The following is a 27544-nucleotide window of genomic DNA, read 5'->3' on the forward strand; positions in this document are numbered from 1 at the left end:
CCCCCCCTCCCCAAAAAGCGCCGTCTTTATTGGGTGCAGGGAGCTGCGGAGAGGGGTGCGAGCACCCCGTAAGCCGCGCTGGATGAGGTTGAGAGTGGGCGGTGGGTGGGGGGCTCCCGGCGGAGGGAGAGGAGCATCTGCACATGGTGGGTTGGTGTGCGGGAGGCATCGCGGCGGGAGCTGTGGTTTGGGTTTGCCGGTGATTGGCACTCCCATCTCAGCCGGCAGCCACCGCGCGTGGATTGGGGTTGGTGGTAGCACTGGGCGACTCCAGGCTCTGTTTCCTGGGAAATCGCAGTCACGGAGTCATAGGGGTTGGAGATCAGCCAGACCAATCCCTCTTCTAACTCAGGTTCCCTAGAGTAGGATGTCCCAAGGATAAGGGAGGTTGTGGGGGCATTCACGGTGCCGCTTGGGGAGGGCAGCTGGGCCCTAATGGGGAAATCAAACCTTGCAAAACCGCACCTTCTGATGGCAAGTGTCACCCACCGCAGGGACACCCCATGTACAGGGCTGCTGGGGGAATCCCACTAAGTAAACGTGCCCCAGTATCCCCTGTCCTGGAACAGATCATGTCCTGCGCTTCTTTTCTTAGAGCTTTGCCTAATCCCTTTTGAAACAGCGCTGCCATTCCCACAGCAACAGCGCTCTGTGCCACCTTTGGGCTTTGCTGCAGGAGAAGAGGTGAAGGGCTGCGAGGGCAGTGCCCCATGTCCACCCCCAGAACCACTGCACCTGCAGAAAGAATAAAGTGCAGCAGGAGTCTGCTTTGATTTATTGATACCCTGAGTGCAACAAAGTGAGAGTGGTGGGGGCAAGGTGGGGGTGCAAAATGACAGCAGGGGAGGAAGGTTTTGGGGTGCAGGGGGTGCACAGCTAATTAAAAACACGGACACTTCCAGCAGTGTCTTGCATAGAGCCGTGTGGATGTGCAGGAAAGCCTTTTGCAAGAGCCCGGATAGCTCAGTCGGTAGAGCATCAGACTTTTAATCTGAGGGTCCAGGGTTCAAGTCCCTGTTCGGGCGAATCAGTTTTTTTTCGTATGTTGCTTTTTCCTCCATTTCCTTTTCTGATTTTTTTTATTTTTATTTTTTATTCCACAGCTCCCAAGAAGCTCTCCTGGCCATTTCTCTCCTCGAAAACCTTTTAAAATTTGGGGTAGAAGCGGCATCTTCCGCTCCTGAAGTCTCGGCTGCGCCCCTTAGCAGCAAAGGAAAAAAAAAAAAAAGAAATAGGAAAAATACCATCGGGGAGGAGAGAATCTAAATCCCGGAGGAAAACGCAAAAAGGTCATCCGCCCGAACAGGGACTTGAACCCTGGACCCTCAGATTAAAAGTCTGATGCTCTACCGACTGAGCTATCCGGGCTCTGAAACAGTAGTCCTGAAACCATCTCTATCACCACACTGCCGACTGAACGCAGCGCTACACTGTGCCTAGAGAGGAGCAGGAGAGGCTCGTAGCGGGCTGTGGGCAACAATGCGGAGCTCGGAGCGGCTCTGGGCCGCACAGCAGTGCGGGGTAAGAGGAAGAACCGTGGGGTTACACGGGGCACAGCGGGACGCGAGGTCCGCCCAACAGCGCGGTCCTCCAGATCGGTCCTCCACCGCAGGGGGCGGGCGCGGATTCCGTCCTCTCTAGGAAGGCACTTCCGGTGCTCTCTATGACGCGGCCGCGCCGTGCCGGGCGCCGCACGGAAGCGGCCCCGCAGCCATGTTGGCTGCGAGGGGAAGTGGCGGCCGAGGCCCCGCTAAGATGGAGGAGCGCAGCCCGCGGGGGGTGTAGGGGGGTTTCCCCCCAGCCCGGGCCACTTGGGGCCCATGGAGCAGCTGTAGGGTGAGCTTCGCCGCTGTCAGCACCGGGGGAGGCCGCGGGGCCCGAGAGGGTGCGGGGAAACGGAGAGCGGGACCCGCAGGGGGTGGGCAGCCTCGGTGAGGTGGGGGGGGGTCTCTGTGTGGGGCGGGAGCCGCATACCGGGCCTTGGCCGCTAGGGGCAGTGCGGCGGTCACCATGTGGTGCCCGGAGGGAAGATGGAGTTTCAAAGCAAAGCTCCGACCTTCCCATGTGGCCCCTTGTCTCGGCGGCATCGTTCTGGCAGCGCTGTGCAGCGTTTGTTTTTTTTTTTTTTTTAATTGTGCGCGAAACGCAGCACGGGCTCTGCCTGCGTGAGGTCGTTGCGAGCCGTGTCAGTGCCGTTCAGAACCACGCTTCCAAACTTCAGCGTCGTTCTCATTGCGCGTTGTGCCGAGGGCTTGAGGGATCCTCCTGCTGGCTGACAGCTCGCAGTGAGCTTGAGCCATCTGCTCCAGCGATAAAAGGAGACGTGAGAAGTGCTGCTCCATGGTGCACCTTCAGTGCTTGCTTTTTCCTCCCTAATCTCTCTCATAGCTCACGGTTATCTGTAGTTCAGATACCTTTGGCAGCACGGTCAGCATCTCAGGGGAGTGTGTCACAGCCTGGCTGCAAGAGGAGGAGGTTGGGACTGCTTGTGCTGTCCTGCACCGCATGATTTTAACCTTAAACCCTCCCATGCTTTTCCAGGGCCAAAGCCTCCAGCAGTGTAACTGTTGAAGCAGTGGTTCTAAGAGCTGTATTAACAAGAAGGAAGCGTTTTTCAGAGAGCAATGGGTGATGTTTTGCAATTCTTACACAAGCTGGACTTTAGATGAGCCCTATTTTTTATGGTGGTCAGCCCTGGCTTGCTGCCTGGGGTTGTGCAGAAGGACTGCAGGTCACTGGATAAAAAGCCAAAGGTGAAAAACTTAACTGAGTCTCAGATAGGGTTAGGATTGATGGCAGCAATGTTTAATAGACGTGAATTACGAACTATTTTGGAGAAAGGATGACAAGATTGAAGTGGCCACTGAAAGAGTGTTGTTACAGGCTGCACTAATGTCTGCTTTGGTATTTGTTCATGCCATGCTCGCTGGCAGCTCTGTGTTACAGCACTGCTCCAAGCAGGGTGCTGGGAGACTGCATGGTAAACGCTGATGGAAAGAGGTTGTGCTTTATGTACTGAGTGCCCATGCCTTCAGGAATGTGTTGAGGGCTTTGTGTGGCAAGCAGACTTGCAATAGGACCTTGAGTGAATGCTTATGTGTTTAGTAACTCTTTTATAAATAAGAGTATTGCAACAGCTATGTGCAAGCTCCTCAGGCAAACATATGCAGCTAGAAGATAGGATTAAATTAAGGGCTTTTCACTGCTGCAAGAAAAATAGGCTTAGATGATTAGCTTCAGTTTCGCTTATATTCTGTAGTGCTTAACACTATATCTATGCTGTGACAGGAACGCTTAGCACAGTCATGTCAAGGTATTATATAGCCATTATCTGGTGCAGGAGAAGCTTTTTTAATTATCTAGCTTGCTTCATCTTTGTGTTAAAATAGCGATATTGATTTGACACCCCCTTACAGCAGTATTTGCTGTAGAGAAACGTCGCCTAGGAAAAAGAACCAACACAATTGAACACGTTAAAATAGAGATAAATGGAAACAACAGCATGTGCAATGGGGTGGAGCTGCTGCAGGATTCCAGACATCACCAGTGACAAAGCTGTCAGCAGCAGCTGATTTAGGGAGATTTGCAGAGCCATTTGCCAGCATTCATTTTTAATTGAGGCAGTCAGTTTTGTTTTTTTTCCTCCTCTTTAACTGGTTTTGTTATAAAATAGTATTGCATAACATTTGTACTTGATAACTGCTAACGTTCTTCAAAGGTTGGCGTATTTTGGCAGATCTTTAGGTGAGAGCAAACAATTCATGGCAGGTGCTTCATCTCAGCAGCAAAACCCTTGTTAGGGGAAATTCAGACTTTTTTTTTGTTGTTAGAAGATGTGGATTTTATTCCAGGAAAGTTTCCAGAAAGGATGTTTTAAAACTAGTGCTTCAAGTGAATGTTAGAAATAGTAGACTCGCCTTTAGTTGCCATAAGTGGTGCTTTAAAGGTCTTCTCCATTGTGAAACTGAGCTTTTCTCAGGATGCTTTTCCTAACTGAATGCAAGTTAGTATTAAAGCAGTGGGTTAGAGCATTCAGCTAAGAGAAAACAGCCAAAATTAAACAATAGTAGTCTAGCAGGGTATGAAGTGTAAAATCTGTATAAATTGTGCACTTCATGCCCCAGTTGTGTCTGTTGCAGCCACATCCCAGAGCCAGAGCCCCCCCAGCAGCAGCCAGCACGTACTGCACTCACTCATGAAGACAACTACCTGCAAAAAGGCACCACCTGGGGGCTGGCATTACAAAGATGCCTTTGATGTTTCCTTGGCTGGCATCTTGCAGCTCTCCCAGAGGAGATGGGTGAACTTGGTGATGCAATCAGGTGAAATGTGTTGGTGCAAAGAAAGGCAGCAGCAGGGCAGTGATGGGCTAAAGATGCAGGCAGGGTGTGGTTTGCAAGGAGTAAAGCTCTTTTTGGCAAACTGGCCAATTGGTGGGCAGACAAACTTGCAGGCGTGAAAGCTCCCAGAGACCTCACACTGATAGGGACAAACCTAATTAACTGTGACTCAATTATCAGATTAGTGCTTGCTTGGAGCCTCCTCTCTGGGGTTTCTCTGTACGTGATACTGTAACACAGGGTGGCGAGATTGTTTTTTGTAGAAATTGTGTTTTATTTCAAAAGAAGGATGGTAACTGGGAACAAGAATTCAAAGTCAGATGTTAACCCAGTGCTGAGATGAGCTATTACTGAGACCAGAGGTACACCAGCAGCATAGTGTCTAGCTTACACTCCTTGCTGCTCTTCTTACTTTGCACAGAAGCTAGAAATTGCATGATTTCTTAAAAGACTTGAAGCTCTAATTCTATCTCAGTTTGCTTCAACTTTACAGACACTGCCAGGAAACGTCCACGCACCCGAAGCCTGCACCCACGGGTGGGTCCGTTAGTTATGCTCTTTTGTCTCAAGCCTTCCTTTCTTTGAGCATCCAATGAGCTGTGATCTCACGGGGTCCTGATCTCTTTCAGGAACTTTTACTCATGGAACGGGCAGGCTGCTTGTTCCTGTAGCGTGTGTGACCATATAAAGGATTGGGATGGAAAAAAGAAACGTTGCTCTATGACTACTTTGTGATTCATGATTTGTTCCAAGGCATTAGTCTGTGGGGACCAGTGTCCGTTTGTTACACGTCACATGCGGCTCTGAAGCTGTAGAGGAGAGCAGCACTAAGTTCCCTGCTACTTCGTTGTCTGCAAACTAGTTTGGACACCTCCAGCGTTGCAGGGTAAATATGTGGCATACAATAAATGGAAGAATGCAGTTGGAGGGGAGGTTATGGAGGAATTGGCACAGTTTCTTTCTGGCCGGCCTGAGCAGGGCAGGCAGTGAGGTTTTCTGTCCTGGCAGTGCTGGGCAGAACAACTGGTGGCTGCTTCCATAATTCTTGTGGGTATCTGCAGCCTGGGCATGTCCTAGAGCTTGCACGCTCGTTTAGCCTAATTAAAAGAAAGCTGCTACTACAAGTCAGTGCTAAGAATCAAGCTTACTAAAAACTGCAATTTGCCTGTGAAGTCTGGAGGCAAGACGCTAACTTGTCTGCCTTCCTCATCAAGACAGTGCTGAAGCAGTTAAAACTTGAAGGCATTAACTGAGATGTAACCTGGAGGAGCAGAATCTCTTTCCAGGAATGCAGGGCGGAGGGGGAACCCGCTGTTCTCTCCTCTTTTGCCTGCTTTTCACACCTCCTGCAGCTGCCACCCAAAGCTGAGGCATTTAGCTGCAGCTGGCAGAGAGCTCGGCCAGGCTCTTGCAGAGTGCTCACAGCTCTCACCAGGAGCAGAGGCACCGAGGGGACTTGTAGCAGGGAAATTCAAGGCTGGTAAGTTGAGCTCTGGTTCAAAGTACAGCACGGGTCGTGCAGCGTAATGGGTTCCGTGGGTGGCTTGTGTTGCAGCACGTGTGCTGTTGTGAAGCACAAACGTGGGGAGAAATGTAAGGCTGGCACTGGTTTTAAGCTATTAAGTCTCTTAAGTTCTACCTAGATGTGGTGACTCCCAGCTGGTTATTTACCCAGCTTGAATTTGAGCCGCGTTAATCGCACTTTCCTGTATGTAGAGATGCTTGATCTTTAGGGATGATTTTCTTCCTGGTAGTGCTTTGTTTCAGAGACATGCAACTCTCTGAGAAATACCAGCACCCTCTTGCAACAAACTCAAAGCATCTCTTAGTAGCTGGGCCGTGGGAGGGGGTAGGGGCTGAGTGTGTGACACTTGAGCATGCTTGAAAACATTCTGCTTTCTGAAGTGTTAGCACTGCCTGCTAGGCAGATGTTTGGTCTGTTTTGTCTAATGTGTGTCATTGCATTCCTCAGGCATAAGGCTGGTTACTCTGCTTGTACTTCCTAATGGAGCAAGTCGTCCCAACTCACTTTCTTAATGACTGGGGGTGGTTGAAGCCTTTTCCTTCTCTCAGAAGCGCAGACAATTTAGCTGTTTCTTTGAAAAGCCTGGAAGTTTTTGGCTTCGGGTTTTCAAATCTTAATTATTGAGCTCGTGAAAAGTTGACGCCTTTTCTAGGAGCCACACAGTAAAAAATCCTAAAAGCAAAAGTTCAATCTGTGTAGGCAAGCTCAGGAGCCAGGCTTTACTATTCAGTTCATCTCACGCTCTGCCAGAACGTCAGCAAGACTCAAGTTATAGGATTTGTTTTATTAATGCCTAAAAAAAAAAAAAAGCAACCAGATTAACATTGAAATGGAGAATTTATTGTAAGAACAGCATTAGTGCAGGATCGGTGCACGCTCCAGAGCTGAGGTGATGCTGTGTGAGAATAAGAGGTCAAGGCTCAAGCTCTTTCTCTAGCAGGTTGATTTCTTTTTCTTTTTTTTTTTTTTTGTCTGTGGGTGGTTAATTTGCACTCTCCTTGCTCTTTAAATATAGAGGAGGTTTTGAACCTGCTTGGCTTGGGGCAGATTATACCGGGCTGTGCTGAGAGCATGAGTCACGTCCAATCGCTGTGCTTATGAAGCTGTGCTCTCTGGGTGGATACTGAAACTGATAGGGCCCGACACATTCAAATAGCTGCAGGACTTCCCCTTTTGTTCCATTCCAAGAAGGGATCACTTCACCTGCTCAGCCAGTAATGCTGTTAAATTTGTTCATTTATAGCCTCCATCTGGTCATATGGGGTGAAGGCTGCAGCAGCTTTAGCAGGTTTTCTCCTCTTGAAAAACAGGTGGGGAACGTGTTAATCGTTGCCATCAGGGCCGGCTGCTCAAGGGGGTTGCTCTCTTGTGAAGATTTCCCTTGGGGTTACTGTGACTCAGCTTCTGCATTCTCCCCCTGTGACTCGAGGGCCTCAGCACGTTAAGAATTTGCTGATGGCGTGGTGGAGAGCTGCAGTTTGCTCCCAGCTGCCAGGTCCATGTTCCTCACCCAGCCGTGCCACAGCAGCCCTGCTCCCTGCAGAGCTGTCCCAGCTCCCACCCAGCTGTTTGTTGGGCACTGAGGCAGATCTGTTGTAAAAGAGCAGCTGAGGGGATGCAGCAGTATGATCTTTATGCACCCATCGTTTTGGATATGCGTGCGGGGCTATTTTTAAACGCTGACTTCCTGGAACTTCTAAGAAGTGGAAGTGGTTAAACTCAAGAGCAGGTTTCGTGGCTTAACTGGTACATGAAACTTCTTGTTTACAGGTTGGTGCCATAAACAGCTTATCACTGCCACAATGACATCTTCAAGCTCTGCCCAGCATCCAGCAGCTGAGAATGCCTGCAGAATCACTCTCGGACAAGCTAACCAGGTAATTATCTCCCCCCACTTATCTTCATTGCTTTCTCCTCACTAAATCTTGCACTTCTTCCATTCAATCGAAACTTTCTAATGACATTTAGGTAAGAAGAATTAAGCATGATGGAATAGGGCTTTTATCCTGAAGATTTCTGTTAGCTTTCAGCAGATCAGAGATTTATGAGCATTTTCAAGGGAATAGGAGGGAAGAAAGCAGATAAATTGGGCCATAGAAGAAAATGCATAATGCATATTTTATTTTGTTGGAGCTATACTTGAAGAATTCCATATGCAGTGTTGCTCCTGATGCTGGACTACTTGTGACAGTTGCATTGAAGCATTGTAAGTTTGTATGTTGAACTTTGTTCACAATCAGTTCTGCATCCCCACAGCTCGTTTTGAGGTCAGCGTTGAACACGCAGCACTCCTGATGTTGCCTGTGCTCAGAGTGTCCCTGGAAGAAGCAGGAGCTGTAGCTGCAAGCCAAGGCCAGCGTGGCAGGCGTGTGGTTTGGCTGTGACACAGCATGCTGACAGCCAGTCAGAGAGGAAACACGCTGCAAAGAGAGGCTAGAGAAATCTGCTCTAAAATCAAGTATTTCTCTTCCAGAGCCTCTTCACTTGTACAGGGCATCTCCAAAATATGAAGGGAATGGGCAGGAGTAAAAGTAAACGGATGGCATGTTAGGAGATCCTCCCATCTGAGGCTGTTTTAGAAGTTTTGAAATATGGCCAAGCCCTGTGCAGTTGATGTATGTGCTTATTTATTCAAATCACTTTGCTTGGAAAAAAAAAAAGTACATAAAAAGGCTCTGATATTGGTATGAAAAATATTGATTGTCAACAGTTTCCAAACTAACACTTCTGTTTTGGCTGTACCGTAATCGCTGAGGGCTCATTTTGCACGGATCAAGCTAACTAGGTTGCTTCTTTAATCAAAACGAGATGTGTGAGCAGTTATTTCAAAATCTGTTTGAGTGGTCATTAGAGAAATGAATGAGTGCAAATACGTAATTTATCTTCTTGAAAACTGTATGCTGATACAAGCAATTACTTGTGTTGTGCTCAGCTTTTTCCTGGTAAAGATGCTGTTTTTGAGAAAGACAGTGGCTTGTGGCTGGACGTGAGTTGTTCTGAGCTTGAAAATTTATCTGATAGTCACAATAGTGGGGAAACAGGCAGACCAGATATGCTTGCAGTAGGAAATAATTTTTTACGGTACTTAAACAGTGGGACAGAAGCCTTGCCAACTTGCTGCCCAATAGCCAAGTGACAAATTACACTCGTGAAAATGGTGCTGCAGCTAAAACTGGCTGTTGAGGAAATACAGGGTTGCATGGGAAGGAAGGAAGGAAGTGTTGCAGTTGCATTTTATGTAAGCAGAAAGGAGAGGTGAGTATGAGGCCCAGGTGAGCCCACTTAACTGACAGGCAAAGGCCTTCACCTGCACAAATTGCATGCCTTGAGAGCATGAGCCTTGTCAAAGTGTAAGGGAAGCAGCCATAAATATTGTGTGCTAAGAACTGGAGGTCTTTTTTCCAGCAACAGATTGAAATATCTTGCTGTATTAACACCTGAGAGACAAAGAAGGAGAACAGCAGAAGCGATTCAGAGTGGGAAACGTATACATTAGCATACAATATTGTGCACAATTATGTAGCATTCAGCTTCCTGGCAGAGCAGCGTGGGCTTTCTGACATTTTTTTTAGGAGCATGAGGCTCTCCTAAGAATTATTACAATTCTTGTGGCATACACAAAGTGGTGGGGGCAGCAGCTATTTAAAACTCGCTGTAGTTTTATATGGCATCTGTCTCATGTGCTACTTGAAGCTGCTTGGGAGTGTGGCTGAAACCTAAAGGGGTTGTGGTGCAGTTGCATTGTTCCCAAGGTGCTTTATGTATTACCCAGTAAAAATCTTGTTTATTGACTGAGATCCACAGTAAATGCAGATTCTGATCCTCGGTGTTAATTAACCACACCTTGTCTTTGACACAGTCTTATTATTAGGTGCCTCTTCATGGATCCTAATAAATGCATCCCTCCTGAGGTCTGTACAGAGCACACTCAATCTGTTCTCTGCACTAATTGAGGAAAATCAGTGTTGCTGAACTTGAAGTCCCACTGTGCGTGCACCATGGGTTCTCCTGAGTACATGACTCAGTAGGTTTGATTAGTCACTGCCCAGGCCTGCATACCAAGGGCCTGAGTTTCTTATCTTTCCTCACATGATGAATGACATCAAAGTTAACTGGGTGATGTGAGTGATTAAAGCCTTTGGAACTGTCTGCCCGAGTTCCTTTTCTTTTTTATCTTGCACCTGAGTCAGAGTGATGGTGCTGTTTTTTGGTCCTTCTGACTTCTTTTTAAGCACTTGACCATGCAGATTACTTGTGAAGGAGTACCAGCCCTCAGCAGGTTAGCCTAAGGCAAGCAGTGTTTCCCATGACCTCCATCTCCTGGCACAGTTGTCTCTGTGCTCAGTGTGACCGTCTTAGGCAGGTTGAGCAACTTGGGCTTGTCAGCTGCGATCTGCAGGCGTGCATGCTGGGATCACGTGCTTTCTCTCACTGCTGCTTGTCATTCAAACAAAAACCTGTGCTTGCTGTTTCAGGTGCGACCCAAACTGCCTCTTCTGAAGATTCTGCAGGCTGCAGGTGCCCAAGGTGAAATCTTCACCCTGAAGGAGGTGGGCTCAGTTCCTAAGCCTGAACATGTGCTCTTGATTCTTCTGCACTTGGAAGCCCTACCTGCACAACAGGGAATTCTGTACCCGGGGGGCTGTTGGGATTTAATTGATCGTTAATTGTCAGGAGAGCCTTGGAAGGAATGGAGAAAGGAGGGAAAAATATAATCAGAAACTTTAGAGAAGGAAAAGATGGAATAAATAGTCACATGCCTGAGAGGGTGTACGAGATGCTGCTCAATTGTCTTACTGTCTGCTCAGTGCTTGAAAGCCTTAAAAATTGGATGCTAGCTGATGCTTTTAAGTTCTTTTTGAACTTGCTTGTCAGCTAAACCTGAGAGACCCTGTGAATTCATTTATTTTTAGATTAAAATGCAACATGTGTACAAGATTAAAAAAATGACACCGACTGTGATTTACAAGAGTAGCCTGTCTGGAAAGAATTAAATGCAGTGGTTTTTCATTATGAACGTGTCAGATATTCCCGCGGAGCTCTGTGACTTATTTTAAACACTTATGCATTTAAATAACTTGTTTAGCTTCTAAAAAGTTTGGCAAAAACAAATTGAATGCTTTAAATGGGGGCAGTTCAGTCTTAAATGCAGGTTGCTTGTACGGATTAACATTTTAACTCAGCTAAGTCAGTTTTTCTGCAGCGGTTGGTGTAGTGCTAGCATCATTTTGGTGGCATTTGCTGTAATTCAGGAGGGTCACTTTGGTGGGTAATGGGGGGTGGAACTTTGCCTGTATTGTGCTTGACACACTTTCATTTCTCCTCTCGTACTCCTCACTGTAGCTGGTGTTTCTTCTTAAACTGGAATAGCAGAGGGAACTCGTCTTAGCTCGGTTTTCTGTCCTGTTAGTTACAAACCTTATGGCAATGTGGTAAAGCTTCCTTGTTTGAGGCTCTGATGGATGGCAGAAATGCAGAAGGAGAAGGTGGTATTTAGCTGACAGGGCTTAGGGTATCAGGAAGCAAATACCAGGAACTAATGTGAATTTCCAGAGTCCTTGGTTTCAGACGTGGCTAATGATATGTTACAATTCTGCAGGTTATGCATTACCTAGGACAGTACATAATGGTGAGGCAGCTGTATGACAAAAGGCAGCAGCACATGGTGTATTGTGGAGGAGACCAGCTGGGAGAATTGCTGGGACTGGAGAGCTTCTCTGTAAAAGATCCAAGGTAAGAAAAAGTGCCCTTTGACATATGCTGTATGATGGGGATTGCTGGGTCAGGGGACCCTTGGTGACACTGTTCCTGTTCTCAGTCACATAAATCTCCCTGAGTTCCAAGTGCCCAGCTCCATGGCTTTTTGCTAATGCATTTGACAAGTTTGAGTTTAGCTCTTGTTTTGAAGAGCCGGTTCTGAATGGTCCAGACAGTAAGCTGCTTGGGGTGACATCTTCTCCTCCCTTTTATTTCTGCACCTTCTCAGACTGTTGGTCTCAGGCTCATGCTAAAATCTGCATCCTTCAGATAGGTTCTGAGCTAGATTTAGGAGTGACAAAAGTGCACTGCAGATTCCAGCATCTCTATGAGGACAATAAATGAGAATTTCTGTCCCTGATTCGACTGGATAATGCTGCTTGCCATTGATATTACACTCACTATCTCCTTCTTTTCCACAGCCCAGTCTATGACATGTTGAAACGGAACCTTACTTCTGCTGCAATGACAGGTAGGTTTTTTACAGTATGGGCAAGTATATTCAATAAAGTGTTGATGTAAGTTGGGTAAGTAATGATATTCAGAGAAGAGAAATGTTTCTGAAGTTGGAGCAAACTGCTGATGAAGGCTTTGACAAGACAGTCTCTTTGAGTATGTTCCGTTTGTGTGTGTCCACCATCAGTAGGTGTGGAATGAGATCAGTTAGCTGGTTGAGTAATACAGCTGCCTATAACCAATGGCCAAACCTCAGAGCAGCAGATAAAATATTGTGGATGCCCAAATCAACAGTGCTGAAGCCTCTCGTCCAAATTTTGATGGATTACTCAGTCTTTTCTCAGTTTTGTAATAGTATGTGCCTTCCGTCTCTCGCCTCGTTTTATACTGCAGTTGTTTTGAGAGTGGGTGTAAAGAATGCTGGAAACCTAACCTAGTTCTGCAGTCCAAAGAGGTCTGGACTTCACTCAAACCCTCGAGTGTTTAAAGGCTGCAATTCTTTGGCTTGTGAGAGATAGAATCTATTTACATCGGTTTATTCTTCAGTTAATCTCAGATGATGGTTCCCTTGCAACAGGTTCCCATTGTACAGCTTATCATCTTCATGTAAAAATTAACTTATCGAAGCCACAGATATGCAAATCAGGAGTTAACTGCACCAGGAAAGTTGTCAAGTCTTGTGTCATGCTTCCTGGGGTCTCAAAGCAGATAATATGGGCTCAGTTCTTCATAAGTGCTTAGTCTGTTTTTGCATACGTGTATTCAAGCAAAGGTAGAAACTGAGAAAACGTGGCCCTGAACTATTTATGTCTGTTTTGAGCCATATTTTGGTGCCTCTGAGGTCCACCCCCTTTCCTTTCTAATTAGAACCTTCCTAAGCAAGCTCATCTAAACACTTACCTGCAGAATAACTGTGTGAGTGCAGTTTCCCTTGCTGGTAGTGCCCTGGCCTTTTACCTGTAAGCAGTGTGTGAAGAGCAAAGGATCTCAACGAAACGCTCTCCTCTGCTGCCCTGTTCCCTTCTCCTTGATGTGTGGCTGTGCACGTGTGGCTGGGTGTGCATGTGTTGTCCAGTCATGCTGTAACTCTTGCTGAACCTGCCAAAGGAAGTACTGTTCCTTTAGGGACATGGTCATTGGGTTTAACCACTGTGTGTGTGTGTGTATCTGTGTGACTATGAAGCGAAACAAGCTTGGCAGACCAGGCCAGCTATGTAGGAAGGATGACTCCTGGTATTGTTTTTTCCCTTTGTTGCAACACAGGAGTAGCTAAAAGTGCTGTAGGGCTTGAAGAGGCCATCATGTTTTATATTAGCTGCTTGTATTCATTCGCCAAACCAGTACTCATCAGAACATCATTTTTTGCAGATTATCCTGCCCACTTCTTCCAAGTGCACTTGTACCGCAGTCACTGTTCTCTCTACATCTTGTTAATAAAGATTAAGCTCTGACATAATGCTCTTTTATCAGATGCTGTCCTTACTTGGCAAACTGTCACTTCTAACATGACTCACATGAGGAGCATTTAGGAATGCCTGCTTCATTTTAAGGACGTTTTGTGTTCGGTTCCTAATATGCCTTAGCTTTGAATAAGGAAGCCTTCCAGTATGTGGAGTACATTTTCACACATTTAAGGCTAGTATGTGTCATTTATATAGCGTTAGGAGGGCAATTCTTCACCTCTGGTAATACCACAGCAGAGACAAAGCAATGATGGATGAGCTGATTGGCTTCTGTTTTCCTCCAGGTATGAAATGCTTAGTGACTACAGAAGTTGCATGGCGACGAAAGGGAACAAAAGAAAACCAAATTAATGCATAGAGCTGTGTCATTTTGTGGTCCTGTGTGCTATCGCTTCACGGTCCACTCTTCTGCCTACAAGGGGCAGTTCTCAGTGCCATAACGTGCAGTGCAAATCAGATTGTTCGTGTCTCCCTGGCATTCTGCAGGGAATTTCTTTGCTAAACTGAAATGGGAGAAAGCAGGAGCCATCCTCTCGCCTTTTCTATTCAGAGAGTAGACTTCCTGAACACAGCTCTCTGTTACATAGACTCAGTAGACTGTTCTTGCTATTTAGTTAGGCTGGCCTTCTAAATCTCCTCCATACGTGCCTAGCAAAGCCTGGGGAGTACTACTAGAGTGATGCCTCTCTAGGAAATGGCCAGCTCTCTAAGGAAGAGAGGGCTCTGCTTTCCTAAAGGATCGCTTAGAGGTCTGCCAAGCTTGGCTCGTTGGTTGCTTGCTGAAGACCCTCTGTGTTGTGAGAATGGTTATTACCAGGGAAGGTTTTTTCTTTTGTTTTACCTGCTATCTAGATGCTGCACAGAGTCTCGCAAAGGAACAGAGCGTCGATAAGCCAAGCCAAGACCAGCTGAAGGTAAACCCACTGCGTGGTGGTTTCTTTTGTTGTACAGAGTGCCCCTTCTCTGTACCTGTGCATGGTGGACTACCAGAACTTTGTGCTGCTTGGCTGCCAGGTTCTCACCTTCCTGAAAAGTTCTTGGAGTCCACACAACAGGGACAGAGTGACCCTTCTCTGTTCTCACCATAACAGAGTACCAGTCTCTGAGCGCGTTTCTCTGGGGTGTAGCACTTCTAGTCCTCAGTTCCTCCAGCGTGCTCTGTCTTTTCATTTCTTTCCCCTTTTTCCCCCATTTCCTCTCTTGAGTAGGCATTGCCAAATAATTCAACTCCTGTTTAAAAGCAAAGGTCTGTGTTTAGTAGGATTGTGTTCGGAAGCTTTCAGGCAGAATCTGAAACCTAGGAAAAATCTTTGCACTTTCTAACTTAGGTGTGTTTTGGGATTAAGGTAAACGGATCTGGGAGGTGTCTGTTCACACTGGGGGCCAGAGAACCACAAAGAGAACAGTTTTACTGCATTGAAGATGGCAACTTTTGGGCTTTTTGCCACCCTTAAGATTTTTCCTGGGTTGCGAGTATATTGTTTGTGCTGATTACAGATTCATTAGTGTTCCTAGAGGGTTAACAGCGTGTAGCTTTTGTTCAGAAACTTCTGTTTATCTTCTTATCTTTTTGGCGTTGTACTGCAGCTGGTGACTCAGAATGGAAGTGCTACATCCCCTTGGTCCCTATAAGCTCTGGTGGGCTAACATCTGCTTTTTCCTTCATGCAGTTTAGCCCAAAGGAAGGTTCTGACACTGTCATCATGGAGGATGAAAGCAGTGCATCTGCTGTGTCTACCTCAGAGCACAAATGTGAGAATTATGAAGGTGAGTGCCAGCTTTTCCATGGTAACAGGCTGTACAAGCACTTCTGCTCCTTCTCCAGCACGACACGTTGAGCTTTGTATCAGGAAACTGCTGGAGGAGGGTGCTGGGAGACTAATAAAAACCTGTTGTGGAATATGATCTTTAAAACTCGTCATTTCATGGCAAAGATTGAGAGAACTGCAAATGTCTGCCAAACGTACTTTATGATAGACATGTTTTCTAGCTGAGATACTTGATCTCATAAATAAACACACACTGAGGAAAATGGCAGGTTAAGCCCCAGAAGCACATCCATCACGAAACAATGCCATCAAAAATCTTACAGACCTCGCTGAAGGGTATTGTAAATGCTGGAATTAGTCTTGTATCTATTTATCTTCCCAAGGGACCCTCTCCTCTGATTACACAGAACGCAGCCTGAGCTGTCTGCAGTCATTACCTGCAAACCAATCAGGAATATGAATAACAATGGATTTTTTTTTTTTTCCTATCGTGCTTAAGTATCATACAGCTCCTTCATATTTACACATTTCCTTTGTTTTAATGTCTGGGGTTTTCTTGCTGGTTCAGTCATGGATTTCTGATGTTACGGAAACAATTTCCCTGTTTTTTTCCACCTTCTGCTCACAGATTGTTCTCACATCAAGGAACTTAATTTGTAAAAAACAGATCATCTTTGCAATGTGTGGGTATTTCTGGATAAAATGAGAGCAGTAAATATTTTCTTGGCTGCAGAAGAGGTAGGAACAGTCCTTGTTGGTGCCTTTGAAGCTCTCAGCAGTGAGGAGGGTTTGTTTCAAGGTTATCTTGAAATTTAGACCTCTGAGTTGAGGATCAGAGACAAAACTGCATGTGCTAAAAAAGGAGGCTGAAGCAGGGAGTTACGGAGGATAGATTTTTACCCTTCCACTTCCTAATTTGACCCTGGTTTGGGAATTCAGGAGCTCCCATCATTTGACATTTGAACAAAATTCACACCAGTTCTTTCTACATCTTAAGCACTCCAAGAAATCTGCTCAGTGTTGTCTTGGATAGAGTTCTAAAGGGAGAGTTCATGTTTGTGTATTCCTTCTTAAAAAGAAAGTAATGCAGAGGAGAACGTGTGCAGTTATAGAGACACTGGGATCTCTGGAATGCTTCTTTGACCTCTGATGGCTGTGTGGTGTCTATTTTGCTAGATTCACTTGGGTAGATACACCAGTGCAGTTGTATGGCAGTTCTAACATCTCGGTACACTCATACAAACTTCAAAGCTCCTAGCAGTAATTATGGCTGTAAGACAGAGGAAAAAGATTTCTCAAATCAGATGGCCAAATTTGTCTCTGCTAGTCTCTTTGATGTAGGTGTGGCATGACTTAGATTCTACTTGGCTCTTACAGACAAAGACTTAATAGAAAACCTCTCTAAAAGCAAGAAGCCTAAACTGGACCTAGTGTTTGAGGAATGGGATGTAGCTGGTCTTCCATGGTGGTTTTTAGGCAACCTCAGAAGCAATTACAAGTCCAGAAGTAATGGATCAACAGATATTCAGACTAACCAGGTGTGTAGACATTTTAAAGAGGTGCACTGTATTCTCTTCCTCTCCTCTTTTGTTTTCCAAGTAAATAATATGTTATTGTCCTTTCTCTTCCCTTCCCACTTCAGGATTTTCAGCCTCTCCCTTCTGCGTTCCAGTTCCAGCCTTTCACATCAGGTGGTTGGTTACCTTTATAGTGTTCTTAAATAAACTAGGCACTCTCTGTTATCTGCTGGAGGCCCTTCTGCACTCCAGAGCATTGATGGTATTGCAGTAGGTGCCCCTTTCCTGCCTTGAAAGTTGTTGCTCAGTGCAGATGGTGGTAGTGTGGTGGCCAGCTCGTGTATGGCCAGCTTGCAAGGGGAATGAGCATGGTGCTGCTTGCCACAGGGAGTGTCTGTGAGAATAGTGCACTGCCCCTTTCTCTCCTAGGCATGACTGGAGAAGCAGCCCGGGTCCTGGAAGGCTGCTAGTGAGGAAAAAGGGAGAGGCATTCTCTGCGGCCATGGCTGCAGTGCTGGTCCTCCTGCTGTTGATACCCTGTGCTCTAAGTGGTCTCTTCTTTTTCTTCTCCGATAGGACATAGACACTGCCATTGTTTCAGATACTACTGATGATTTGTGGTTCCTCAACGAAAGTCCATTGGATCCGACCAACGCTGCAGTCAAAATGGAAGCGGCTGACTGCGAGGAAGTAAAGGAAGGTGACAAAAAGGTACCTCTTCAAACAGACACCACACAGACAAGGCCCACTGGTGGCACACACAAGTGATCTCATGGAAGTGCAATACCCTTTGTTTTTCCTCAGCCTTTCAGTGCTGTGTTGAGCTAGATCTGTAACCCTCCAGAGTTTAAGCTGTGTTAGAAAAGGCTGTCACTGTTCCACACACAGAGTGATAGCTTTCCTTCTACTCAGCCTGGGTTTTGGTTTAAATGCGTGTGTTTTCAAGGCACAAAATTAATTTAAAGTTACTGGCCAATCGGAGGTTTTAATGAGGTTAGTCACAAGAGGAATTAATCAAATGTGTGTTAAATAATTCGGTTCACAGTTCAGGGAGTTGAGTAGGAGCACTCAGGTATTTGTGTCGCGTTGGTGTGATCTTTTTTGTGTGCAGTAGAGGGGGAGAGATGAGTTCATCACAAGCAAATCTGACTGTAAACCAGCTCAGTGCAAGTTATCAACAACAGTCTGGAATAGATAAAGAACATGAAATGACTTTTCATTCACTTCTATGAATTAATTCTCATGGTGATTATATCATCGTTTTAGTTTTGCTGTACAGAGCTAGGTACATCATAAGTACAGATTCTTGCAGCTCTTCTGACAGCATATCTACTTTTCCCAGGTGGCTGAGGATGCATGTTTGCATGACTTTGAGGATTCTCAGTGTTTAAGCGATGACACAGATACAGAAGCTGCTTCTGAGGTAGGCATCCCTTGGGTCAGCGTTCCTTGCTTGGAGTGTGCTGCAGCCCTGGCTGTATTTAGAAGAACTCCTCTCACAGCTTCTCCTGCTTGTGATAGGAGAAGCATTAGATTGTCCCTGGCACTGGGCAGCTGAATCGTGACTCTTGCCCTTTGCTTTCTGGGGTAATCAAGTAAGCCACTGTTAGTTGTGCAGATTCAACAGATGCCAAGTGATTATGGAGCCTGGGAAATGTATTCCTACCTGATTCCAGGAGCTCTACCCTTGAATTGAGGGTGAGATACTGAAAATTCAATAAACTGCACAGCTTGAGAACATTGTATTCTTCCAGAGGCTGGGAGGAAGGAAGGACAGAGTTTAATGCTTAAGGTGAGATCTGTATTTTTGGAATGCACGGAGTGCTAAAATTCTTAGGCTTTCTGAGGTTCCGAAAATCAAAGTAGCAATCGCGCATCTGCAAGCCTCAGTAATAACGTCCCCTCTCGATGAAGCTTCTTTGCTGCTTTTCCTTTGTTGAGGAAAAGAATTAGTTAGCAAGGATTCACTAACCTGCTGCTGTTTTTTTTTTTGTCTGCCCCAATCGTTCTTCAGGACTGCTGGCAATGCACCAAATGCAAGAAATTTAACTCTCCGGGCAAACGGTACTGTTACCGCTGCTGGGCCCTGCGGAAGGACTGGTACTTGGATTGTCCCAAACTCACTCATTCTCTTTCCCTGTCCGACATTGATGCTATGCAAAATGAAAACAGTGCTGAAGGGATAGATGTCCCGGATTGCAGAAGGACTATTTCTGCTCCAGTTGGCCCACCTAAAGACATGTACGTGGTAGAAAACAAATCGCACGTCAATCCCTGCGGCTCTATTGAGTCTTTGGATTTGGCACGAGAATGTGAAAGCAGGGGCTCTCTGTTGCATTTCGCTGAGCATAAAAAGGAGGAAGAAATACAGTCTTTAGAGAGTATAAAAAAATTACTGAATCCTTGCTTCCTATGCCATCACAGACCGCGAGATGGGAATATTGTCCATGGGAGGACTGCTCACCTTGTGGCCTGTTTCAAGTGTGCAAAGATGCTGAAGAAAAAGAGATCACCTTGCCCGGTGTGCAGGAAAGACATCGAGATGGTGATTAGAATCTTTATGGGGTAGTTGTGCCTCTTCAGGCCTCTGCTGAAAGATAGCACACAGATTTTCTTGCACTCTACACAGACCCTAACTTCAGAGCTCAGACCGTGAATACCAAAGACAATTAAGATTCATAAATGACTAAGAGCACAGAAATCAACGCTGTACATCATATGAAGCAGTGTCCATTTCTGCAGTCTGCTTAAATGAAAGCCTTTTGGGAGCGGGGAGGGACCAGCGTGTTGGTATCGATGCCCTAGCTTTGAAATTGTGTAAATCCTTTAATTTGAGTTGGGTAGCTTCAGAAGGATTCTGCGTTCTGATAACTGGTCCTTGCAGAAAGCAAGCCTTGGAGAGAGTTATGACTTTGGCTGTTGGAGCGTTCTCCAGAAAGTCAGACACTGTGCAATGTCTTGTATGGGAAGAGTGTGGTGGGTGGGTGGGAAGGACGGGAGGGAGGGGTAGGTGAAGAGGGTTGTGATTTACATAAGCCATTTCTCCAAGGATCAGTTCTCATGAAGGCAGTGAGAAGTAAATACCCAGGTTTCCAATAATCCCTGCTCTTCTTTCTTTTTTTTTTTTTTTTAATGTAGGTGTGTTAGATAAAGTCAAAGTCCTTTTGCACCCAGACTTGAAGCAAGTCCTCTCAGTTTGTAGCTATCTCAGGTCACATACCAGTTGGCAGAAGAAGAATAGGGTGTTGTACTGTGCTTTGTTATTAGATCTTTTCATTTGTATCGATTCTTTTTTCATTTAAGTACGCTTCTATGTCAGCTGTTACAGCTTTGTTGAAGCCTGTCCAGTTTTAGGTCAGAATCTGGTGTGCCAACTGGATTAAGCTATAGCAGCTCTTTGCTCATAGCACCAGTGCAACTTCCACCATTGCTCCGTTTCATCTGGTCAGTCTAGAAGATGCATCACTTTGTGTGATGTGGCTTTACAGTCAGGGTATGGGCCTTTTTGGGGATAAAAACAATCCTGCAAAGCACTGATGGCAGCTGGTTAGTCTATGGGCTGTGCTTAGTGTTCATTCTTTCGAGTTTTCTGCGCTGATTTTCTTACCCCCGTGATTTAACGCTTCAGATCTGTTCCAGCAGATTTGTTCTGTCTGTCCTTGAAAGCTTGGTTGCTCTGCTGTTTGTTAAAACTCAGTTGGGGCTTGCAGTTTAAGCACGTCTTACTCTTTTCAGAGATTGTATGTGAGAGTGTGCTCAGTTCTTCCTCAGCCTGTCTCCCTGAGGCTTCGTGTTCAGAGTATTCCCCCATGGAGACGACCTGTGTTCTCTCATGAGTGGAAAGCAGGTGGGTGCAGTCCTGAAGCAGGGAGGAATTGTAGGGGTGTAAAGCCTTGGGGCTCCCAGAGAACTGCCTGCAGGCATCTCGGGTGCTCTGAGATCCCTGGGGAACAAGGCATTCCTCTTCTGTTCCTCTACCAGCTTTCCCCTCTGTGCAATCTGGACAGGGCAGAGGGCTGCAGAGTCGAAGGGAGAAGATGGCGCTGTGGGAGAAAGCACTGAGCAGAACTTGTAGTTTTCTAAGTCTTTATTTAAAATGTGATGTTAACAAATGGTCTTGCCATCTATCTATTCTGGGCTCTCTAATGTGAGCCAGAGAGGTGGGGGGGAGGCAGCTCTTGGCCTGTTCTTCAGTGCTTTGAAGGGCCCCTATGCAGTAGCAGTCGTGCCTTCCCCTCTAGCTTTCAGTATACAAGTATTTCAATTCAGTCCAGTGTGTAGGATATGCCCTGTTTCATCATCTTCTGCATGATTCCCTCTCCAATCTAGGAAGTGTTCCGCAGAGAGAAGAAAAGAAGGCAGTGTTCAGACCTCAGAGCTTCTCTAGGCTGTTTCCCAGTTGCTTTCCACACTCCTTGTGCTGGTCCAGTCCTGGCAGGTCAGGTGTGCAGTGGAAGGCCCCCAGCACCTGCCTGGCTCAAGGTCCCAGCAATCTGTCATGGCAAACTTGTCATTCCTGTGCAGCGACGTTGGAGTAGGTGCTATATGCAGTCACTGCCGAAAGTCAGAGCAATTTTACATTTTACAGAGTATTATGATTATTTCTGTGTTGGTTGTTATTTAGCCTATTATTGTTGGCTGTTATTGACAGCTGTGTCGTATAAGAGGATAACAGTCTGACATTTGCTGCACTATCTGTAAGTATATGGGAGTCGGTCCACGTGGAGGAATTTACTTCTTGCTCCCCTAACTGAAGGGCTGTTCAATGCAGGTGATGCACTTTAGTCATGCTAAGCTCAGCAGCATTATCCCCTCGAATCACAGAAGGGAGTTCCTGCCAGGTAGTTGCTTCCATTTGCAGATAGGCTCCTTAAAAGGGAGAAAATGGGCTCGGGCAGCGTGCGTGGTGGCACTCTGCAGCACTTCTGAATACTGTGAATTCTCCCTTCCCCCCCCCCCCAACTGCTTCTAAGAACAAAACATTTTGCTAAGAGCAGTTGTACCGAATTGTTCGGGTAAGGCTGCGCTGAAAAGCAATTTGTGCCGACCAAACAAACGTCAGGAGAGTTTAGGTTCCTGTAATGGGTTGAATATCCTTACCAAAACCTACTGAGATCTGTATGCAGCTTCTATTGTTAAATGAGAATTGTGATTTAAAAAAAAAAAAAAAAAGAATCTGCAGGATAAGCTTCAGGCTAACAGTCTTCTTATCTGTGTCTTTTCCTCGGGTGTAACCACGTTGTTTACAGCATGCATTTGCCAAGTTCCTTATTCTTTTTTAACTGAAGCAGTGCTCGTGATGTCTAACAACGTTGCAGTTGGTTTTCCTTTCCCTAAAAGAATAAGCTATTGCCGTGCAAGCGGAATTGGAAGTGCCCAGGTTGTGGCGAAGGCAGAGGGTGGGTGGGAGGGTCGTAGTGAGGGAGAAGGAGGGAAGAAGAATGTCGTATTGCTTTAACTGAAGTGTGAGGCTGAATGAGGGGTAATTCAGCAAGAGCTGCTCTTTAGGTGACGCGTTGTAGGAAGCGCAGGCTGGAGCTGTGGGTTGAGGAGCTGGCTGAGAGCACTCGGCTGTGATGTTTCCTTTTGCAGTGCCATGAGATGTTGGCCAGACCGTGCTATTAGTTTCCTTTTCCACGTGTGCTTTTTGTTGGAGGTGGGTGTTGTGAACTCATGTTCTCTGAAAACATCCCTGGCATCTCACTGTGCGTAACAGCTCCCTCTCTTACTGTGGTTTCCCTATGAAGTGCAATATGGCAGAAGCAATCTGTGGGTAAGCCTAGCAGCGTTGCTGTGTGTCTGTTTGGGGAAGGGCTGAGCACAGCTGCCTTTGGTCTGTCAGATTAGAAAGGTTTCTGTGTTCTTTGTTGGCATTGGTTGCTGGTCCTCAGGAACCTGCTGTCGTCTCAGCAGTGAGTGTGCTCCTAAGCTGGGCTTCATTCAGGAGATCCCTCTGCTTTTCAGCCAGAAGTTCTGGCACCATTTATCTCTGGAAGCAGCACGCTTCTCACTTCGATGGATCCCATGCTCTGCTTCAGTATCCATGAATCTGTACAGTGCTCTGCAGCGTGAAACCGTGTGCACACCTTCATCCTGTCTTGGCAGCTGGAGGTGCACACACTGCATTCACTCCTGCAGGCCTTCCCAGTCTAAGTGCCTCTTTGCAGTTACTCCTGGTGACTTCTCTTGACTGCTGCACCTCGCTGTGTGGTCCGTTGTCTGTCCCTCCTCTGCTGAGGGTAAATATTCAGCTCAATTTATCCTTGCCAAAGCCGTGAATTAAGGGGAAGCCTTTGGAGCAGCCCCCAGAGCGCTTGTTTCTTCTGAGTGCTGGGCCTTCCCTTGAAGACAGTTATGCAATGCACAGGCAGAAAGTTCATATTTGTTAAGGTGCATGCTGGAAGCCATGGTGCAGCTAGCTAGCGTCCTCTCCATCCTTCTGCATCCAGCACTGATTGTAGCTGCTGCTGAGAAGCTGCCTTTGCAGAAAAAAAAAAAAGTGGCTGCTGGACAAATGGAAATGGTGTGAAAACGGAGTGGTTGCAAACCCGCTGGGGTAGCTTGGTTTTGCCTGTTCCCAGCTTCGTCTTCCTCTCCTGGAAGAAGAGAAATGCTCTCCTCAGAGGCCTTCAGTGGAGGCTGGCTGTTTTGGGTGACAGCATGGTTAAACGATGGAAGAAAAGATTCAGAGCCTTTGTCCTGGCACAGTGCGTGGGGCAGAAGGAATTCCTTGAATCCTGAGCCACCTGAACACCTGCAGGCAGCGTCAGGATGCTCGAAAAGGAAGTGCTGCGAGGCTGCTTGCTCGAGATCAAGGAGGACACCTGCAAGTGGTGTGGGGGGGTGATAAGCAGGGTGTGCTTGGAACAGCTCCAGAACAATGGATCACCTCCAGGCAGCAGCTTTCCTGCTCTGGAAACCTTTTTTTTTTTTTGGTTATCTGTCCAAAATGGCTGGTATTCTACTTCCAAAGGAGGATGGAAGTGAGATCCTCCCTGTAACCAGCTGGTCATCAGCCACAAGCTGGCTTACACACCATTGCACCTTGCTCTCTGCGCTTGTTTACATGAACACAGACAGCCGTTGGGTTTGCAGCCCTGTTTTTCTGTGCTTTTACCCTGGTCGTGTGCATTTGCTGCCCACATCCGTGTGTGATCGCTGCATCCTGCTGCTCCGAGCAGGTGCTTCGCAGCACGTGGCTGCTGAACTCTGCAATAGCTTCAGCACCTCTGCCTTGCAGAAGACACAGCTGCCTTTGAGGATGGGTCCAGGAGGATACACAAAGAAGGCAGGAGCGTGTTTTTACCTCTGGCAGAGATAATTAAGACTTGTTGTTGTGCAAAGCGTGTTCTCCTGCCCGCTCTTCCTAGCACACTGCTGCAGTTTTGTGGATCTGAATCTCTTTTTTTTTTTATTTTTTTCTTGTTTAGAAAAGCTGTATCTGAGTACCCACCCACGCAGTCACCACAACCTGTGTTTGCACTATTTATAAAAGGCACGTAGCACAGAATGGACGGCCCGTTTTTGTGTCCTGCGCCTGATGAATTTAATTAAACCGAGCACATCATGCTATTGACGTGGAGGTTTCTTTTTTTTTTTTTTTTTTCTCATACTGTGTTTCGGGGAAAGCTTTAAGTAAAGGCCTCTTACCAGTCAAGTAACCTGTGCTCTTCGTGTGTTTGTCTTCTTGGGGAGGCAGAGACCTCCCAGCCCTCCCCAGGCTCCAGGTGTGGGGGAGATTACACTGCAAGGATTTATAGCTGCAGAAGCCAAGAGGAATGGTAACGTGGGGTTGGCTTAGACTGCTTTAGAAAGTACTCGCCGTGTGCTTTATGAGCTGGAGCAGCCCCCCCAGTCCCATTGCCACCCCTTGCTGTGTGCAGCTCCCCAGCCACGCAGCTCACTAGAGGGCACCCGCCTGCTGCTGCATGGAGCAGGATGCTGGCAGCTTCCTTGCAGCACTCAGCTCCTCGCCTCTGGGCTGCGCGCACCGAACCTTGAATGCTGGCATAAATAGGTTCCGCTGGGGGGTGGGAGTCCTGTGGTTAGGATTCAGCTTTCCTTAGTCTCCTCCTGGTTTATGGGGCTGGTTGGAGACCAGCAGGCTGCGCGCAATCAGGAGGAAGACAGATGAACACGCTCTGCTCTTTTGTGTTGGAAACTAGCGCCACGTACGCCCTGCAGTGATTGATCACTAGTTGCTTGCCAAAGGAGGAGATGCTGCTTCATAATAAGCATCTTGACTGCATTGTAAGGAAACAATAAAACTCCACCTGTGGCATCAGAACAGGAGAAAGGAGAGCTGGTTCCCCCATCCCTAACACGAGGATAACTGCTGGCAGGAGGCAGAGGTGGCTTTGTGGCTCCTGTGCAGCCCCCTGCTTGCTCCTGGCTGTATTTCTTTGGGGAGGGCTGGAGTCCAGGATCACCTGTTGGCAGCCATTCCCATTCCGTCCTGTAGCAGCGATAGGAGCAGTAATTAGGTTTGCTGGTAACCCCTGCCAATCTTGAAGCCCGCAGGGAAGTTTCTGGCTCTGCCCCTGCAGTCTTCTCTCGGTGTAACCTTCCTTTGCACCCTGCCAGCAAAGCCAGCCAGTCCCAACATGCTGCAAAGCACAGGAGCTGCGTGAAGCAGATCCCACGGAGCAGAACATTAAAACCCTCATCGACTTCTGAAGCAGTTCCCTTCCTTCTGCAGGTCCCAGATGAACGGGGGGATCGAGTGCTGCTTTGTGCACTCCACACAAGAGAAGCTCTCCCTGAGAAGGAGCAATGGCACCGCTCCACTGGGAGTCTTCCTGCATGCCTGCAGCTGGCCAGATCTTTCCACCAGGCTGGGGTGGGGAAGGAAACAGAGCATCTGTGTCCATCCTGCCTGTCTCTTTGCTGGGGACAGCCCCTGCTGTGGGCTGAGCAGCCATGCTCTGTCACTGCAGAGCTGGGCAGGCAGCACAAATCCTCCCGGTTCTTACAGAATGGATTGGAGCAAGGTGGAACTGCTCACCTCAGAATTCGGTGTAACAGGGAGGGCTCGTCTGGTGTGCGCTGGATGGAGGTGGCCATCCATCTCCTATGGGAAGCAGCAGTGTAACTGGCATTCTGTCCTCCTTGCAGGTGCAAGCGTGATGCAGTTCCGTGGGGAGGAGATGCTGCTCTGTAGCTTAGCAGAAAATAAAGGATTTGTTTGCACGGCAGCGTGCCACGTAGCCAGGGCTCAGTCCTCCAGTCCTGCTCAGCTGCTGCCCTCTGAAGTCCTTTGACTTCACTGTACTGCTTTATTCCTCATCTTCTGTAGGAAAGCAGTGGTTTGGGGGCAGTGTCAGTGACCCAGGTGTCAGCATTAGGGAGCCCTCTGGAACCCAGGCTGTCTGACAGAGCAGGAGTCACCTGGCTCTGGAGTAGTAGCAAAGTCTGCATTAAACCATCCCGGTACTGCACTATCCTCCTGTGCACCCAGCAGTAAATCAGGAAGGACGTTTACCCGAGTGATTTAGTGGGGTGCTTTAAATGGCACATAAACGTTTGCATATTGCTGCGAGCGTGGGAGCAGCTTTACAAGTGCTAGGTGTTATTATTTTGTTTGGAGACCGTGTTCTCTTTAAAATCAATACCATGAAGAAGAACACAAGAGCAAGCGAGTTAACTTGCTACAATGGTCTCATTATTGCCATTAGCAGAGCATTGTGACCCGCACTGACAGCCCTTCCAGCTCCAGCTGTTACTCTCATTTGGCAGAAAGCAGCGCTTGCTTCGTCCTGACAGAGCACTCTTATCTCTGACCCTTGCCTGGAAAACTGTATTTTCTCCTCCTACCTGGAAATTAACTACGTGGTAGCCAGGCCTTTAAACCATAAAGAAAGAAAAAAAATAACCCTGAGTGGACAGAGGACACATCGCTGTGGCTTAAAACGCTGCCCACGGACACTTAGCCATCAATCAGCTGTGCTGGCATCGAGGACAGGGAGCGTGGTCCATTCATTACGTGAGCAGCACATCCTCAGCTATTAACCCCGTGCAAGGAGCTGGTGGCTGCACGACTGTGCACATCACAGTGGGAATGCTCATCTGTCCTGTGCCCGGATCCTGCACGTGCATCGAGTCCGTGCTGCTCTCTGATGCTTTGGGTCTTCTCCATCCATCAGCTGCAAGCTCCCCGTTTGGGTCTGAGGCCTGCCCTGCTGATGGGGGATGTTTAATTCATCCCCTTGGCTGCTCTATCCGGATTTAATATCCTAGAGGTGCCACTTTTCCCTCTCTTCTCCCTACTTAACGCCGTGCGATTCCCCAATTAAACATCTCCTGTTTTTTCCATACTGATGAGGCTCCCGGTTCCCTTTCCACTTCCAATTCAAGATTTAGCAGGAGGGCATTGGCATCCATGGGGCAGCCCTATAGTCCAGCACGGAGCCGCCGTGTCGCTGCGCTGGGACCAGGCAGCTCGTGCCAAAGCGCAGCTCGTCCTCGTCCCTGCTGTAATATTTATAAGGAACCAACTTTTTTTTTTAGATCAATATTTTATTGGGAAGGTTGCTGGGGTAATTCACGCTCCGAGCATCTTCCCTCCACCAGAGCGACGCCTGGACTATTAGGAATAATTAACTTTTTGCTAGTTACCTTTAGCGAAGTCGTAAATCTTTAATGCTGGCTGGGAATTTAATAATGGAGAGATCGAGCGGTGACCTCAAAACTGATGGCAAGGTTGGGGGGGGGGGGGGGG

The 27544-nt window shown here is 47.1% G+C and overlaps 1 protein-coding gene and 2 non-coding genes across 7 annotated transcripts; 2 read left to right on the plus strand and 1 right to left on the minus strand.

Moving 5' to 3' along the window:
* Positions 953-1025, plus strand: TRNAK-UUU. The gene has a single exon. It is a non-coding gene; the product is annotated as a tRNA-Lys (tRNA).
* TRNAK-UUU lies at positions 1296-1368 on the minus strand. The gene has a single exon. It is a non-coding gene; the product is annotated as a tRNA-Lys (tRNA).
* On the plus strand, positions 1680-24399 carry MDM4 (MDM4, p53 regulator). Of its 5 annotated transcripts, XM_021377117.1 has the most exons (12): positions 1680-1836; positions 5094-5226; positions 7636-7742; positions 10341-10415; positions 11465-11598; positions 12045-12094; positions 14394-14455; positions 15212-15308; positions 16688-16848; positions 17404-17538; positions 18170-18250; positions 18842-24399. In XM_021377117.1, exons 3-12 carry the CDS (start codon positions 7668-7670, stop codon positions 19394-19396), a joined length of 1425 nt encoding a protein of 474 aa, XP_021232792.1. In that variant the 5' UTR covers positions 1680-1836; positions 5094-5226; positions 7636-7667; the 3' UTR covers positions 19397-24399. The 5 variants fall into 5 exon arrangements, with proteins under 5 accessions (XP_021232792.1, XP_021232790.1, XP_021232791.1 ...); XM_021377115.1 differs by lacking the exon at positions 5094-5226; XM_021377116.1 differs by lacking the exon at positions 1680-1836 and having other exon boundaries at positions 5080-5226.

Source organism: Numida meleagris, chromosome 25 (assembly GCF_002078875.1).
Source record: "Numida meleagris isolate 19003 breed g44 Domestic line chromosome 25, NumMel1.0, whole genome shotgun sequence".
Taxonomy (NCBI): domain Eukaryota; kingdom Metazoa; phylum Chordata; class Aves; order Galliformes; family Numididae; genus Numida; species Numida meleagris.

Bases quoted from the DNA above. Each gene is read 5' to 3' on its own strand.
- MDM4 (XM_021377117.1), top strand. From the start codon at position 7,668: ATGACATCTTCAAGCTCTGCCCAGCATCCAGCAGCTGAGAATGCCTGC. The intron at 7,743-10,340 runs GTAATTATCTCC...TTGCTGTTTCAG, and splicing joins CTCTCGGACAAGCTAACCAG to GTGCGACCCAAACTGCCTCT. The intron at 14,456-15,211 runs GTAAACCCACTG...TCCTTCATGCAG, and splicing joins CAAGCCAAGACCAGCTGAAG to TTTAGCCCAAAGGAAGGTTC.